The sequence below is a fragment of the Panthera uncia genome, chromosome B1 (genome assembly GCF_023721935.1).
Source record: "Panthera uncia isolate 11264 chromosome B1, Puncia_PCG_1.0, whole genome shotgun sequence".
NCBI lineage: Eukaryota > Metazoa > Chordata > Mammalia > Carnivora > Felidae > Panthera > Panthera uncia.
The window spans coordinates 199,101,376-199,118,249 of record NC_064811.1 but is presented as its reverse complement, the minus strand read 5'-3'; the positions used below and the strand labels follow the sequence as shown (position 1 = coordinate 199,118,249).

Sequence of the window (16,874 nt, the reverse complement as noted above, 5' to 3'; positions counted from 1 at the left end):
CTCGGCCCCAAGCGCGGTGGGCTGGCCTCTGAGGCCCTCCCAATGCCACCCCTGTCAGTCCTCAGCCCCAAGCGCGGTGGGCCACTCCTTTGGTGCCTCCAGGGCTGGAGGATGTGGCCCCAACGACAAAGCACATCAGCCCCTGGTCTGTTCCCTCCCTGGAAGGTGGCCTGCAGCCAGCAGGGCCCCCCGACCTCTCCCGACTGGAGTGTGTCTGAGCCTTAAAGCACCACTGGGCATGCCTGGAACACGTATCTGCTCCTCCGGGGTGGCCTCTGGGCCCTTGTCCGGGGCGGGCAAAGACACACACAAGTGAACGGGGCGAAGGGCGAGAGCCGCTCACGGTGGGATGCTTCTGTGACGTCCCTGAGTGTCTGCCTCCTCCTGACACCATCCGTGAGCACGCTTACAATTAAGAGGCGCCTGCTTCCTCTACAGATGCCTCCCAATCCCTCTTACCGGCTCCCGGTGCCCTTAGCAGAGCTCAGAACGGGGAGAGTTGTCTTGGGTAGGGACGGGACGGTGTTCCCCTCCCAGTTCCTTGTGCGCCTGGAGAGACCTGACCCCTAGAATGAGGGACGCTGGTGGACACTAGCTGAGTCACCGGGCAGTGGACTCACGGGGCAGGTGGACGACTGTGGGTCTTTCCAGGGTGCAGGTGGCTGCAAAGATGCCACCCTGGCACACTGTCTAAAAGCCAGCGGTTCTGTTTTGAAAGGAAATGCTAACGAGTCACTTTCACAGGCAGATCGACTCGGAGACACGAGTTGGTAGCGGGGTGAGATGTTGTTTGTAGAGCCGTGGGAGAGGTTTCAACTTTGCTTGTGGTTAGCAAGCCCCAGTCCTATATGACGTACGAGTCTTACCTGCCCGTCTAAAGGAACGTGACAAACAGACTCAGGGTTCGTGCCGGCCCCTGCTGGAAACGCAAAGTCTCCCGCTCTTCTCTGTGCGGCTTCCTGGACACTTCACCGTGAAGCTGTGTCTCTGGTGTGTGGGCCCCCGGGTGTCTGCCCCCGAAAACTGCCTCTTTCCGGGACACGTCTCCTGCCACACGTCCTCTGTGGTGCCTCACACCCTGGGCTCTTCCTGCCCTTGACCAAACATCCTTTCTCTGTCCGCCAGCTGCTGGTTTTAATTTGTTTTCATTATGGAAAATACGAAGCCCCTGTAAAGGCAGGAGTGTAATAGAGTGACCCCGGTATGCTCGCTACCTCCCTTCAGGAAGGTGGGTTCCCAGAGGGTCTTGTCCCGTCCACACCCCTCGCCCACCCACGCGGATGGAAGGAAATGCCTGCATCCCAAGGACCCGTTCCTGCACTCACCTGTAAAGGATCCACACCAGAAGATACGGGCTCTGTCTTTAGAAGCATAACTGCAATACTGTCCTCAGACATCAGGAAATAACGATCGTGTGCTAGCTTCACACATGTGCTCAGGACTCAACTGTCCCCATTGCTCCCGATTTCTTTTTAACGGTTTGGATCTGGATCCAGATAAGGGGCTACGTGGAAACCGGTTCATCTGTCTCTTTAAAGCCCATTGTTTCCTTCTTCATTTTCTCTCTCTTTCCTTAAAGTGCATATATGTATGTGTGTGTGTGTGTGTGCATGTGTGTGCGTGCATGTTGTTGAGGAACCAGCTCTGGAGGAGCGGCGTCCCTCGATCTGGTTCTGTCTGCGCCAGCTTCACGGCGTCGGTGCAGGTGCCCATCTGTCCCCCCCTTGGGCTCCTGTGGTCCCTCTGCTCATGTGCTCATGCAACCCACTCCTCAGCTGTCCTCCCCCTTCCCTCCCAGAGCTTCCCCAGTGCAGCTGGTGCCTCAGGGGTGAAGGTGAGCGGGGGCTGCCCTGGCCAAGTTCTAGACCCCTGGGATACGCGGTCCTGACACAGATGTGTGGCGGGTGGTGAGGAGGACCGGGACCTCAAGAAGTTGTGTCTCAGTGCACAGACCCACACCTGTGCTACAGCAGAGGTGAGCCCAGGGCGGGGACAGTGCCCTCTGGAGGACGCAGCTCAGCACTTCCTTCCTGCCCCGCCATCATCTGCTCCGTCACTGTGGGTCACTCTGGTGAATATGGCGGTGACCTCACAAGCGGTGCCTCTGTCTCCCCAGGCTGTCTGTCCTGGTGTCCCAGGACGTCACGGACCCACGTCCAGCCCTCACACAGGTCTCCCCCTGCCGACTGTACTACCTTTCCTGTGGACATGTGAATCTGCGGACCCTTGTGAGCCCAGGTTTCTTTCCCAGCCACAGCCGGGGAGGAGGAGGAATGTGTCTGCAGACCCTACAAAATAAAACTTAGGAGACAAGAAGGGAGGAATAAGCGCTTATAAGTTCTGCTCACATTCGTTCCCCCGAAAACTAGGCAGACGTGGAGCTAAGAGAGGGAGCTGTGTTTTCCTCCACCTTCGGTCCGTATGGACGCCGAGTTCATGCCAGAGGAAGGCTCTTTGTGTTTCTAAGTCGGTCGAAGCAGACAACAGACAGGATTGAAAGAAAATGAGGATGCATTTTATGCTCTGAAACAGATGTTTTCATCTTTTCTACCTCTTCAGACAAAGCACCTAAGGTCAAACTTTTAATGAATGTCACGCTGACTGGGGGCTGACAGCAGCCCTGAGCTCAGGGAGTTCTCCATGCGCGAGGGGGGAGGTGCCTGCGGGAGGGCAGTCACGGCAGGCGCACCTGCCTTCCCCGGCAGGCATGTGGGCCTGGCCTGCCCGTGGCTCCGTGGCCCCTGACCCATGGCTGCAGCGTCCCCACTGCCCCTCCCCTCCCAGGCTCCCCCTCCCGCCCCCTGTCTCCCCTCTTGGGTGTCTTCACCCGGCCTGTGGGTCCCTCCTGGTGAATCGGTGGCCTTGGAGATCTGGTGGCCACAGTGTCTGGCGTCTACACAGGAAGCACTTCATATTGACGTGTTGGGAAGCAATCAGAGAAAAGTAGCAGCAGAAAGAAGTACAGTCGTCTGCACACGGCTGGGGAGCACCTCAGACTCCCTTCCCCAGGCTCTGGGGGTCTGGCCTCCAAGCAAAAGTTCAGCGAGAAGATCAAGCATGCACACGAAAGTGCTTCTTAAAAATGCTACGTTTCCCATGGGGCACCTGGGTGGCTCAGTCGGTTGAGCGTCTGACTTTGGCTCAGGTCGTGATCTCGCGGTTCATGGATACGGGCTCTGTGCTGACAGCTCGGAGCCTGGAGCCTGCTTCAGATTCTGCGTCTCCCTCTCTCTCTGCCCCTTCCCTGCTCACACTGTCTCTTTCTGTCTCTTAAAAATAAATAAACATTTGGGGCGCCTGGGTGGCGCAGTCGGTTAAGCGTCCGACTTCAGCCAGGTCACGATCTCGCGGTCCGTGAGTTCGAGCCCCGCGTCAGGCTCTGGGCTGATGGCTCGGAGCCTGGAGCCTGTTTCCGATTCTGTGTCTCCCTCTCTCTCTGCCCCTCCCCCGTTCATGCTCTGTCTCTCTCTGTCCCAAAAATAAATAAAAAACGTTAAAAAAAATAAATAAATAAATAAATAAATAAACAAACATTAAAAAAAATTTTTTTTTAATTTCCCAATTGAATTTGTTTCCGGGTCCTGTTACGTGGTCTAGAGAAACCACCCATCTTTTTCCAAAGAGAGCCTGTTTATTGTTTCTTCATCAAGCATCTGAAAGGAGTCTCAGTACCAGCCATCGGCTTCCAAGCGATCGGACGCGAAGGGTCTGTTGTAACTCAGGGCCGGGGGCCGTGCACGCTCCTTCAGGACTTGCCCGCCCCGGACCCCCTTCCCCAGCGGCTGCCGACCATGTGTGCGTCTCCTTCCTGCCTGACTCCCACACCCTGTGCCGGTCTGCCCCTCGGTCTGTGCTCATCTGCTCGGCTGTCTGTGACCTGGGTGCCCAACAGGCTGCAGGCTTGGGGTCGGCAGACCGCCCTCCCCCTGCGGCCGGGCCCTGATGCTGCACAGAGACCTCGCGCCTGGGCAAGAGGTGCACCTGTCCCGTGACGTCGCTGAGGACACTTGGAAACCATGAAAGGAAGCTGCCCGGTGTCCCCTGAGCAAGAGGAGGCTGATCCCAGCACTGGAGGGTGGGCGAGCCCCTGACCCCATGTTCTCACTGGACTCCTGCCTCCTCATGAAAGCGGCCATTCCCACAGGCTTCACGGAAGGCCCTTCGGTTCTAGTAGGAGCACAGCTGGTGTGGCCGGCGGGAGGAGCCCGCGCTCAGCTACTCTGCCCTCAGTGCGTGCAAACCACGGTGCCGGAGGCAGGTTCCAGTCTGGGAACCTGGCCAGGGACCTGCTCAAGACCTTAGGTCATGGTCACTCCAAGGCAGCAGTCTCATTGCCAAGGCCGGAATGAAATACCAGGCCGGGAGGCGTGTCCGAAGCCACTTTGGACACGAACGCACAGTCTTGAAAGGGCCAGAGAGGTCATGCCTTTCGGTTCTGGATCTACCTGCGGCCCCCCCATCAGTGGGCTCACTTAGAGTGGCTCCTGGGTGTTGTCCACACACGGGCAGCACGTGATCTGCCTGGGACCGTCCACAGGAGCTTCAGGGACTGTAGGGCCGCTGGGGTCACGTGACTGCCCCTACAATCGGTCCCCCCCCAAGGCTGTCCCCAGCGACCCGTCACCACAGGAAATGGCTTGGCATTGCAGCCACACAGAAATTTCGGTTGTTCAGGCCACTTTTGCAACTGCTGAGCTGCTGTGTCCCTGGTGACGTGCGCCCTGTGCTCGTATCTGTTTCCCCCTCGTCCTGATGGAAACGGCTGGTCCTTCTCCCAGCCCCTCCCCATCCCCTGCCTCTTACAGGGTTTCCATGTGCTTCCTGGCCCACTCCCCCAAGAGGTCGCATCTCCTCACGCATGTGGCAGTTTCTAGGCAGCCTGTCACTCCTGTCCCGTGCAGTGTCCCCATGACCAGGCTGGCGAGTCTGGGAGCAACAGCATCCCCTAAGAAGCGTTCACCTGGAGGGCTTCTTCAGGGGGCTGTGGGGGTGCTGCCTGCCGCATGACAGGAGACCCCACCCCGGGCAGGTCTGGGGAGAAGGAACCTGGAGGCGGGACCCCTAGGAGGCAGAGTCCTGAGGACCACAGAGCCCAAGCCGGAGAGAGCCAAGCAGCACCATTCCAGCCACCCTCGGGGCAGGAATAATGAGTAACAGGCCCACAGAACGGCCACCAGCACTGGGTCCCACGGCAGGACATCAGCCTTCGTACCTGGAATTGTCCCGTCCCACAGTGACAAGCTTTCAGGAAATGTCTGTTGAGATGAATTCTTCGTGGGAGGAAGTTGGGGTTTCAAGTGTTTGCCGGCCCTGAGGCTGATTTTGTGTTGGTCAGAGTTTGCGGTTAGATTCATCAGTAAAGCACGAGCCCCTTGAAGATCGTGGGTCGTTAGCCTACGCCACGGCCTGAGCGAACATTCTGTTTCATCCAGGTACAGCTAGGAGTGACGTCACCCACATGACACATGGCCACTGTGGCGTTTCCAGCAGGAAGTCAAAGAGCAGTCATGCCTGAGTGGGAGGGCCCGGGGGTCTCAGGCTCCTTGGGTTCAGAGGCGAGACTGTTCGTGCGGCGCCATCGGGCACCTCCGTGTGGTGAGGTCCCTCTCTGTTCTGCTTCCCTACCCGCGGGCATGGGCCTCCCCCGGCCCGGCCCGCATGTTTCCCGGGAGAGGGCGTCCGGATGGGTGGCCTGCAGGCGGCAGCAGGGAATTCACTGAGTGAGCAAGGGGGTGCTGAGCCCAGCCCTCGGGGCAGCATGATTACAGGCGGGCCGGAGTCTGGCCAGTGGCCCAGGACTCCCGGCTGTGTCTGGCTTCTGTCCGTCGTCTGTCCTGGTCTCGGCAAAGGAAATGGAAACCGCGGTGGCCTGAAGAAAATGAACTCAGCAACTGAACGGTGGTGCACAGGGTAAATGAACATACAGGAGTGAGCCAATGAAAAGGCAGTCCCCAGCCACGCTAAGGAGACCTGGGTCCCGGGGCTAATCCGGGCTGCCTCGCCCCTGCCTCACCTGGCAGGATGCACGTGGCCCAGCACAGACAGCACCCTGGCCTCCAGATTTTCTCTGCGGCTGATGGTGGGCCGATGCCGGGCTGGACAGCTGTCTCTCTTATGGGGGTGGCCCGTGCACCTGGACATTGAGCAGCATCCCTGGCCTCTGCCCACTAGCCGCCAGCAGTGCCGCCATTTTGGAGACAGAAACCTGTCTCCAGATGTTGCCAAATGTCCCAGAGGGACCTTCAGCTGAGAAGCATCCGTGTGACCAGATGGCACGAGGCAAAGGGACCTGGGATGCTCAGCTGCCCGCTCTCTCCCCTGGGCTGGTGACAAAGCAGGGGGTCCGCATGCACCACTCCCTGCGCCCTGTGTCCCCGCCCCCATCGTGATGACCTCCCCACCTTCTCTGCACTCTTCTTGCACTGATGACGCATCCGTGTAATCGTTCAAACAACTTTCCTGTCCGTAACGATGGCTCATGAACTCAGCAAAACAAGTGTCCCATTTATAACAAGTTCCATAATGTCCCCTCGACTGTTGTAAACTGAACTTACACACTGTGATCTACACACACTACTTGAGACACTCATGTCTTTAAGTCCCCAAACGCTAACGTGACAGAAATAAAGGGAGGATCACTTTCAACAGAAAGCGTGAATTCTAATGGCAAGCGCTGTTCAGACTGCAGTGCTGGGAAGCGTGTTCCTTCCTGGCTTCAGATTCACCGGAATTTAGGGCTACCGGTTAGACTGGTGGGGGCACTTATAAAGACACCGGATTTGCCCACCTGGTGGGGTTTTTGGAAATGGTAAAAAATTCTTGGTGAAACATCAAACCAAAGCTCTCCCTTCCCTTGATTTGCGTGGTTACTTGCAGTCCTGAAGAATTCATTGTTCATTAAAATTGCAAACACACGCACACACACGCACAAAACCCCTTTGATTTAGATACCACACAGGGTTAGATTCAAGGCTTAAGTAACTAGATGGGAAGAGACATTCAAAGTCATATAGGACGTGAGCCCGGTCTTCATTGGGTGAGATTGCTTCGTGCTTCCCCAAAACTAGCATCTCTGGCCCTGGGATGTTGTGATGCTCTCCAAGTGTGTGACTGTCACAACTGTCCCATGTTTCCATGATGGCCCCTGGAGGCCACCCCCACGTAGAGCTGTAGTCCTGTCCAGTGGAAATCCGGGGTTCGGAAGCCCAGGTGTCTTCTCTCAACGATATCCCCATTGGCTAAAGTACTTGGTACACATTTAAAACAAAAAACTTGTTGACTGAATGAAGAAGACATTTCCCTGCAGGACACACAGCGTTCGATGCTAGTTTTCTTCCTTGATTTCAACACTTGAAAGAGAACATTGTTCAGAGCCTGGGCCCTTTCACCCGTGTCTTACTGCTTAGAAGGAAAGGAGGATGTATTTTAATACGCGGAGCTGAAGTATCCTTGCAGCGAAAACAGGAGGCTCCTAAGGTCAACCACAGGAAAACACCTACTTAGAAATGATAAACCTTGCTCCTCGTCATATGCGGGTGGATGATGGTCACTAGACGCAGCAAACACTGTACTTTGGATTTGCAGAGGCTGGTGGCTGTTGTCAGGAGACAGCCATCTGTGCATTCACTCGCTGGAAACCACAGAGGTGTGTGATGTTTGTGGCTGGACATTTGGCCACTCTTGTGCACCTGGTGCAGGTGTTTGATGCTATAACATACCGGAAAGATTTTTGTATATATTTTTTGAGAGGGAGAGGGAGAACGTAAGCGGGGGAGAGGCAGAGAGAGGGAGACACAGAATCCGAAGTAGGCTCTAGGCTCTGAGCTGTCAGCAGTGACCCCAACATGGGGCTTGAACTCACAAACGGCAAGATCATGACCTGAGCTGAAGTTGGACACTTAACGACTGAGCCACCCAGGGGCCGTGAGGACCGATTTTTTTCTTAAATTAAAAATAAGTTTATTTTCTGTTGTAACTGCAGTATATGTTCCAAGTGGTGAATCTGGAAAACACCAGAACGAAGAGAACTGAGGACCCCATAATCACTCTCCCAGGGATGACCCCCACTCCACATTCTGCCAGCTGTGTGTCTCCATGCATAATGCAGGCGTATCTATTTTTAAAGTATAAAAAAATTGAGTGCAGACTGTACCTTAAAACCTGCTTTCTTTCTCCCCCGTGAACCTCTTTCCATGGCTGAATACATGTTCCTCTGCAGTTATTTTGGGGGCTGAAGTAGGCATTGTGTGATTGTGGTAAGTACCGAAGCTGCTTCCTATGGGATGCTTCCGTGTTTCCTCTTTTACCGTAGTGGCTAATTCACCAACCCCTGGCACCGAATCTGACAGTCTGCGGACACCTCCACAGAAGCCACTTGCTGGGCCAGAGAGCATGAACAGGCCAAGATCTTCGGCTGTCTTGGTCTGTGGACATGGTCTCATGCCCGTCTGCACCGTGTGGGGACCTGCACACAGGAGCTTAGTGACGCTCCCTGGAAAGGCTGTTGAGGCCGCCCGGCCAACTGCTGTTCTGCAGCCACAGGGACTGGCCCGTGTGAGTCCCCAGCCACAGAGCGCCGTGCGGTCAGAGCTGAGTGAGGACCTGACGACCTGGAAGTTTCTGCTGGAGCCGCCCCTCATCACAGCGTCTGGGTCTGCTCCGCTGCGTGCTCCTGCCGTGGTTCCACAAGCTTCCCGTGTATCTGAGCGAGTTCGGGAACGTGCTGGTTTAGAAAAACAAACGTGCAGACGGGACCCATGTATGCCATCGCCCCCGGGGCTGTCCAGATGCCCGCGCCTGCAGAGTTTACAGGGACCGTGGGGGAGCTGTGGTCCTGGCCGCTGTCCTGGGCTATCTGTGCCAGACGTCATGTGCCGGAGCGATGCCACGGTCAGGTGTTGGAAGGAACTGAATAAGGCGCTTTCCCCCGAACGCGCTGCTGTTCCCAGCTGGTGCGCGGGAGCCGGCAGGGTGCTTGACCAAGCGGGGTGAACGGTGAGGGGCATCTGACCCTGGCGGCACAGAGCAGATGCGCCCGTGGTGCTGGGCACTCAGTGCTGGGACTTCGCTGCTTGCGGAGGGAGGTGCTGGGGTCCCAGGTGTGGCAGGCGGGTCCCAAGGTGCCCGCCTGCTCTCCCATCTCAGGGCCGGGCCCAGAGCCTGGAGCTGGCGGTGCATGTGGGGACTGTCGGGTCTGCGAGTGAGCGCCAGGATCCCACACGCCGACGCCCCTCGACCTCCAGCCTCACCGGCTCCTGTACCCGCACCCGGGGCGAACCCCAGGAACGTCGCCCTGTCCCGCCCTCTAGTCTTCCTTGTCCTCCATATCCCGGAGACCTCTGTGCCCCCCAGCCTGCTCAACCCGATTTCGATTTCCTTTTGTGCCAAAAGGAAGTAAATCTGAAATGTAAGCAGTGTTGTTTTCTGGGTGCTGAGATTCCAAGTGGTTTCCTCTCCTCTGCCGTTCCTCATGTGCCCTCACTCTTTCCGTGTCTGTGTATCAGCCTTTTAATGGGGAAAGGCAACAATTGTCCATTAATGTCCTTAGGGCTCAGCTCCAGGAAGCACGTGTCTTCACGCGCCCCGCTCTCAGTGACAAGCGGCCATACGAGGCGTGTCTTCCAGAATTCACAGAGCATCTGTCCCCCGCGAAGAGCCCCTGACGCATGCGTGTGTCTGTTCTCCCCTAGGTGCCTCAGGACGAGTGGGGGGGGTGCCCCACGGGCGGCAAGGACGAGGAGATCCCCTGCCGGAGAATGAGGAGCGGGAGCTACATCAAAGCCATGGGCGACGAGGAGAGTGCGGAGTCCGACTCCAGCCCCAAGACGTCGCCCACGGCGGCCATGCGGCCAGAGCCCCTGCTCAAGCCCATCGGACCAAGGCCGCTGGCAGATCTCCAAACGTAAGCCCTCCTCCCCCGCTTCCCTGTCCAGCCGTAGGCCCGTCGTGGCCGCCTTCACATTTCTGAGTTGCGAATATTAGATGGATGGCCACCGGTTTCAAGACCTTCAAAAAATGTTTTGTTTAGTTCTTTTAAAAGCCATACGTTTGGTCATTTACTTGGGTGATTTCTATGTCAGTTAATCATAAAGCCACTGACATAGCCAGTGTGATCCATCCTGTGTTCTCAGGCGATGGCAGGTTGGTTTTCCAGGAGCGTATTTGTGTGCACACGTGCGTGTCTGTGTGTGAAAATCACGATAGGGGCTGTGCTGTCGGCTGAAACTTTGTAAGTGCGTTTGTAGGCAACCTTTCTGTTTGTGGGGGAGGGGACAGAACCTGTATGACTTTCACAAGTACAATAATAGCATATGCTTTATGATACTGTCCAAACATAGATGGCTGATAAATTTAACTGATTTTCAAAATATAAGCAGGGGAAACTATGTGGGAAAGAGGTATTCATATGAACTGTGCAAAACATGGCCCTTACCACTCGCCTTGCTCTGTCTGTCCAGTCCCAGCAGCTAAGTTTGGATGCACATTTGACCCTTGGGCAACACGGGCTTCTGGATTCGCTGACCCCTTGGCAGTCGAAAGTCTGCGTACGACTTTTGACTCCCCCAAAAGCTTAACTACTAATAGCCTACTGTTGGCTGGAAGCTTCACCAATAACATAAGTAGTCAATTAACACATAATTTATATGATGTATGTACAATATACCGTGTTCCTATAATAAAATAAGCTAGAGGAAAATGTTATTAAGAAAATCCTGAGCGGGGCACCTGGGTGGCTCAGTAGGTTGAGCGGCCGACTTCAGCTCAGGTCATGATCTCACAGTTGGTGGGTTCGAGCCCCACATCGGGCTCTATGCTGACAGCTCGGAGCCTGGAGCCTGCTTCGGATTCTGTGTCTCCCTCTCTCTCTGCCTCACCCCCGCTTGCCTTCTGTCTCTTTCTCAAAAATAAGTAAATGTTAAAAAAATTAACGAATTTAAAAAAAGAAAACCCTAAGCAAGAGAAAATACATTTACTGTGCTGCACTGTATCTACTGGAAAAAATCCACGCAGAAGGGGACCCACGCAGTTCAGACCCGTGCTACTCAAGGCTCAGCTGTCTGGCTCCTCCCCCTGCAAGCTGTAGGTTTCCCACGTGAAGGTTCGGCACCCGGGGACCCGCTTCTTTGTGTCTTGCTGGTGTCGCAGAGTCGTTCACCATAACCCGTGAGCATGGGGACGAAGCCCCAGACTGAGGTGTGATCTCTGTGTCGTCCCTGCCCGTGCCTGGTGCACGCGGTGACCAGCAAAACAGCGTTGTGACTCCTCCCAGCCCCTGCAGCTCGTCACTAACGTTAGCGTGCAGGGTGCACAATCAAACTGTAAATTGCAGCCACATCTCACACTTCACCAGCGCAAACCACGTCTTTGCGACCTGGTTCGGTTTAAGTCAGTGACCGTGTTGGGAATGCCGGACGGGAAGTGGGGTGGAGGCAGACACCGCGGCCTGTCTCACTCCACGCGGATCTCCGCTCTGCCTCACACAGAGAAGACTGTCGGGTTTGTCGGGGACAAGCTTGGGGCGAGCACTGATGTGCTGGAGGGACGCCGGGGAAGGGAGGCGTGCATAAGCAAAGACACAGTCGGGCAGCGCCATTACTGGAAAGCTGTCCTCGGGACTTAAGACGCCGTGGAGCCAGGCGCAAACCTGGCCGGCCACCGCAGCAGGGCAGGGAGCCGACCAGCTGTTTCCCTGGGCTGCTTCGGGTCACGTTTGACGATCGTGAAGCATCAGGACTCACACAGGCAACCGCTGTGCTGAGCAGGTCTGGGGGCTCAAGCTGGGGACAGTCACGCACGGTCTGGGGGCTCTGAACCACTGGGCACGTGGCCACTGGCGTGGGCTGGCATTTGGAAAGTTTGTGATTCATACCACGATTGCATACGTTTAAAGCAAACCACAGGAAAGAAAAAGAAAGGCAGGCTGTGATTTAATGGTGGGCGGGGATCAGGTCGTGTTCAGAATTACGAACTTTATTTTCGTGTTAATGACTTTCCTCCCCTTTGCCGTGCAGGCCCCCAGGGACTAGTCCTCCCCCGACCTTCTGCATGTCCACCCTGGATTTGTCCTCGGGACCTGAGACCACCTCATTCTCCCGCGGGTGGAGACCGCCCGAGGTCTGGTACTGGGTGCCCACCAGACAGCGTTAGGAGTTTACATTTGTAAAACCCATACCATGACCCAAAACAGTCAAAATTCCCTCCAAAACCCAAGAGCCACGAAGGGGCCGAGGCCGCCTGACGTCACAATCCAGGTGTGGACCGTCCACAGGTGGAAGTCAGGCTGGGCGTTCGCGCACGGCTGGTTCCTGAGTGCCTGAGCCACGTCCGCCCTGGTAGAAGTTGGGGGAATGAGTCATCAGTGGTGCCTAGCCGCTGACCCTCTTCCAGACTTAGCCCGACCTCCGCCCTCGGCCCCCACGGCGCCACCCACACTGCCACAGAGATAGCCTGGCGGTTGGGCTGCACTTCCCCACACTCCATCCCCCCATCCAGGCTTCCAGCAAGCGCTGGGGCACCGAGCTGAGTTCCGTGCATAAGCGTGCGGATGATTCTCTCCCCTCATCTGGCACGGCCCTGGAGCAAACAAGACAAGGAGGGCAGTGTGGCGAGGTGACCCCAGGGTGCCGTGCCCGATAGGAGCCCTCTGTGGATTTGCCACGTCGTGGAGGCCCCGTGAGTCCGTCGTCTGTAGAAGTTCTGTTACTGGGACGCACATCCATTAAGTGATTGCTCTTACTGCCTAGCAGCATCTTCGCCCATGTTGCATTTGTTTAGAATTTTACAGATTTTGGCGTGATTTCATTTCTTGCCATCTTAAGCGGCATCACAAAAGCTCAACTATTTACTCAGAACCCCTGACTCAGACAAGTGAGGTGACGAATGTCACAGAAGCGCCCCCACAGGCTTAAAATGAAAGTAGTGGCTTTAACCCCACACCCAGAGTGAGAGCGTTTGCCTGTGGATGGCAGGATCGCGCGCCCAGAGACCAGTGGGTGTCACGGGAAAGTGGACAAAGGAACATGTGGACTCCTAAGAGCAGCGGTGGCCGGGGACCCCCAGATGAGCGGACCCGCGTCCTGGAGAACGTTAACCTGTCCCTCACCTCACCCCTGTGCCCTCTGCCTGTGGTTCCTGGGGACCTGCCCTGAGCACTGGGGATGCTCCCGGTCCCGCGAGGATCGTTTGCGTCAACTTAATCTGATATGCGGTCCCTTCCCACAAATAGCGCGTCCCTATTCTGGTCTATTCTACACCCAGACTGTGAAGCAACATTGATAGTTCTTACGTTGGATTTAAGTTGTTTCTTTTTTCTTTTCTGGTTAGTTGAATTGAGAAGTCAAAGCTCTTATAATTTTGAACATCTCTGAGTCCTCTCTCAGGAGGCTAGCATTTTAAATTTATGGAGAAAGGACTTATTTCAAGAACTACTTTATACATAAAGATAAGCGCAGGTGGATATGAGGTATAAGCATAAGAATCTTATCAGTGTATGTGGGTGTGTATCATATGTGTGCACACTTACACACGTATGCGTGTATGTGTGTGTGTGAATGTTTTATGGCTTTCAGATGGAGAAGACATATCCAAACGTTATTCCACAGTGAGAAACCACAAGAAAATGACAGAGTTGAATTCATAGTATTAACAACTGACTCATAGTCAAAGTGAACAAACCTACCAACAAATTAAAAGTATCATCATGAAGGTAAAACAATAATTAAAATTATTAATTTTAATTAATGTTTTACTATTAACTGGGGAAATGTTTTGCCATTTAAGTGTCACACTTGTGTTCTTAATACATGGAGACACCTTACAAATTAATGAGAAAAAATAAACACCATGATGTAAATATGGGTAAAGCCAGGAAAAGATTATTCACATACCTTAGAAATCACTAAAACTTTCCAGAGGGTATTTTAGCATACCATTTGAAACTAGAAATCTAAAGACACATTCTAAAGAAATTTCTGAAAAGCACACAGAGATGTACAAAAATACAGTGATGTTCACTGTTTCATCGTAGGTCGTTGTAAGAAACTATAAATCACCTAAACACCCATCAGTAGGGATTGGGTCCCACTTTGGAGAACTTGTCCCCTGACTCACCCGCTCCTGTAAGGAGTGATGTGTGCTGTTAGGGCATAAAAGTTTAACGCACAGTCCACTGCTATCGGACCGACTGAGTAATAGATATACCAACACTAGAATGCCGTTTATAGAATATACTAGAACATTATGCAGCCGTAAACATGAGTCAGACTTGCACGTACTGATGTGGCAAGATACAGGTTGTATAAATTTTAGAAAGCAAAGTGTAGCACGTTATAAAACACGCACTTCCTGTATAATAAAGATGGAGAAATAAGAATGAAATTCCTATAGGTTTATATTACATAAGGAAACAGTGAAAGAATGCATAAGAAACTAATGAAAACAGTTTATGTCTAAGGAAGGAGGGAAGGAAGTAGACGCCATGGGGGCAGGAGAACAGCCTGGTGTCCATCTTTCCTGCTTGGCGTTAATGCCATCACTCATGCAAGTGTGCGCTCTACTCAACAGTGTATGAGATGCATCTTAAATAAAAGGAGAAGGTGAACTGAACTGTCTCATCCGTATGGCAGGACACTAGGTAGCCAGCCAGTCTGTAGAGCGAGGTGTCTCTACAAATTCGCATAGAAGGATGTCCATTTAATCCTTCATTGGGAAAAGCAGCGTGGGGAGGTAGCAGGTGAACGGAGTCCCAGTCCTGCCTCGGATGTGGGCACGAGGGAGAGTCCATCCGTGCCACCCTGACATCGAGAGGAAAGCCGGGACCCCTGCAAGACCACCATCCGCAGAGCTGGGGAGGTTCAGACCCCTCCAGCAGGGACTGGACTGGCAAGCTGTGTCTCGTGAGGCGGTGTCAGCCTGAGTGTCAGCAGCTGCTCACAGCTGCTAGTGTGGATCCGTGGGAACCCCCGGCCCACGGGGAGTGCACAGCCCCCTGCTCTTCTCAACAGCCCTCCGCTGCTGGGAACAGGGCTGGAAATGGGAGAGCCCCTCACCCCACCCGCTGGAGCAGCTGTGCGCTTCCCCACCTTCAGGGAACATGTAGAACCCTGGGGTCCCTGGCTGGACCGCAGCTTCCTGTGGCACAAGGTAAGCTGCCAGAGGGGGTGTGGGTAAACACGCAGGGGAAAGATAGCGGAAAAACCCTCCACCCACAGTCCTGGCTCACATCCTCATCCAAGAGCAGAATAGCTGTCCTTCCACCGGGAGGGCCAGGAAAGTCTCCCCAAACAAGACCGGGGCAGGGTGCAGCTGCTGCAGGGGTGGCGGGGGCCCTGGAGAGCACTCCCCCTCCCTGCATTAGACACGCAGGGCTCCTAGTGGCCGCCTGTTTCACACAGTGAACATCCCCCTGCCATCATCACAGGATAGCAAACAGTGGGAGGGGGGACAGCTGGACAGGAGCCCTGTCAGTGGCCCGGGCACGTGGCGGTAGGGACATCCAGCCCTCACCCTGAGACAAAGGCAGTGGTGGCCGGATCTCACCTGGCAGAACACGAGGTATGTCCGCTCCCAAACATGAACCCTACTTACCTCTGTTTCTGCCATTGTGCACATGGTGGCCAACATCCCCCAGAATTTAGACATAGTACAACAAAACCCACTCTCAAGACGCAGAGCCACCCAGAGAATTTAGAGACAGTGAAGCTATCAGAACCTCAAAATGCTTGGTTAACATAACAAAAGACCCAGGGGAAGAGGGTGAGGGATGAAAAGTGCTAGGAAGAGGCAGACAAATACTGCAAATAAAAATCGTGTCAGAAAGAAGGCGTCTTGCCGATGAACTCATCAGTGGACATAACGTAACTGAGTAACCAATCCAGGAGTTTGAAGATAGGTCCCCAGAATTTACCGAACAGAAGCTCAGAGGGGAAAAGAGCGGGTGAAAAAGCAGAAGAGAACATTCCAGAGCCTGTGGGAAAATACCTGACACTCTCGCACACGCAGGATCGGAACCCCGGGAGCAACCGAGGAAGGCGAGCACGTCCCAAGAGTGCCCACAAATAGTGACACAAATCCCAGATTGGAGAATCTCAGAAAATCTCGACAAAGAGAAATACAAGAAACCAAACTCCACACATATATACAGACATCGTACTCAAACTAGCAGAAACCAAGGAGACAGAGAATAGCTTGAGGAAAGCTGCAGAAAAATAAAAGCCGCTACATACAGAGGAAAAAAACTTGGGGCAGACTTTTCACCATAAGTTACTGGAGCTGGGAAACAAGGAAGTGACATCTTTAAAGCACAGGGGAAAAAATCAAAACAAAACAAAAAAACAAAAAAACCGCCAGCCAGAATTCTAGACTGAGAAATGTCTTTCATGGGGCACCCAGCTGGTTCAGTCAGCCAAGCGTCTGACTCTTGATTTCGGCTCGGGTCACGATCTCACGGTTTCGGGAGTTCAAGCCTCACATTGGGCTCTGTCCTGATGGCGCAGAGCCTGCTTGGGATTCTCTCTCTCCCTCTCTCTCTCTCTCTGCCCCTCCCTACTCATGCGCGCGCTCTCTCTCTCTCTCTCTCAAAATAAGAAGAAAAAGAAAAGAAAAATGGCTTTAATGAGTGGAAGAGAAATAAGGGCTATGTTATAAAAACCAAAGCTGGAAAATCGTTGCCAACAGACAAGTAGCACAAGAAATATTGAGGGAAGGTCGTTGAGCGGGCGTATGAAGTCATATGACAGTGGCAGACACTTGCAACCCTTCAGAGAAGGGAAGAGCTCCGTGTCTCCGTCGTGACCCCACGATCTGCCAAAACGCACAGAGCCGCACACAAAACGGAGGCACCCGCAGATCCGGCGACTGAACCAGAAGTGGGAGAA

General features: G+C 54.2%; 1 protein-coding gene across 3 annotated transcripts in view; it reads left to right on the top strand.

Moving 5' to 3' along the window:
• The window catches only part of DLGAP2 (DLG associated protein 2), a 386,235-nt gene that overhangs the window by 271,000 nt on the left and 98,361 nt on the right, over nt 1–16,874 (top strand). For all 3 annotated transcript variants that reach the window (XM_049631829.1, XM_049631830.1, XM_049631828.1), the window contains one exon: nt 9,690–9,901. In XM_049631829.1, coding sequence (XP_049487786.1) covers nt 9,690–9,901 — 212 coding nt within the window. The remainder of the gene's footprint in view (nt 1–9,689; nt 9,902–16,874) is intronic.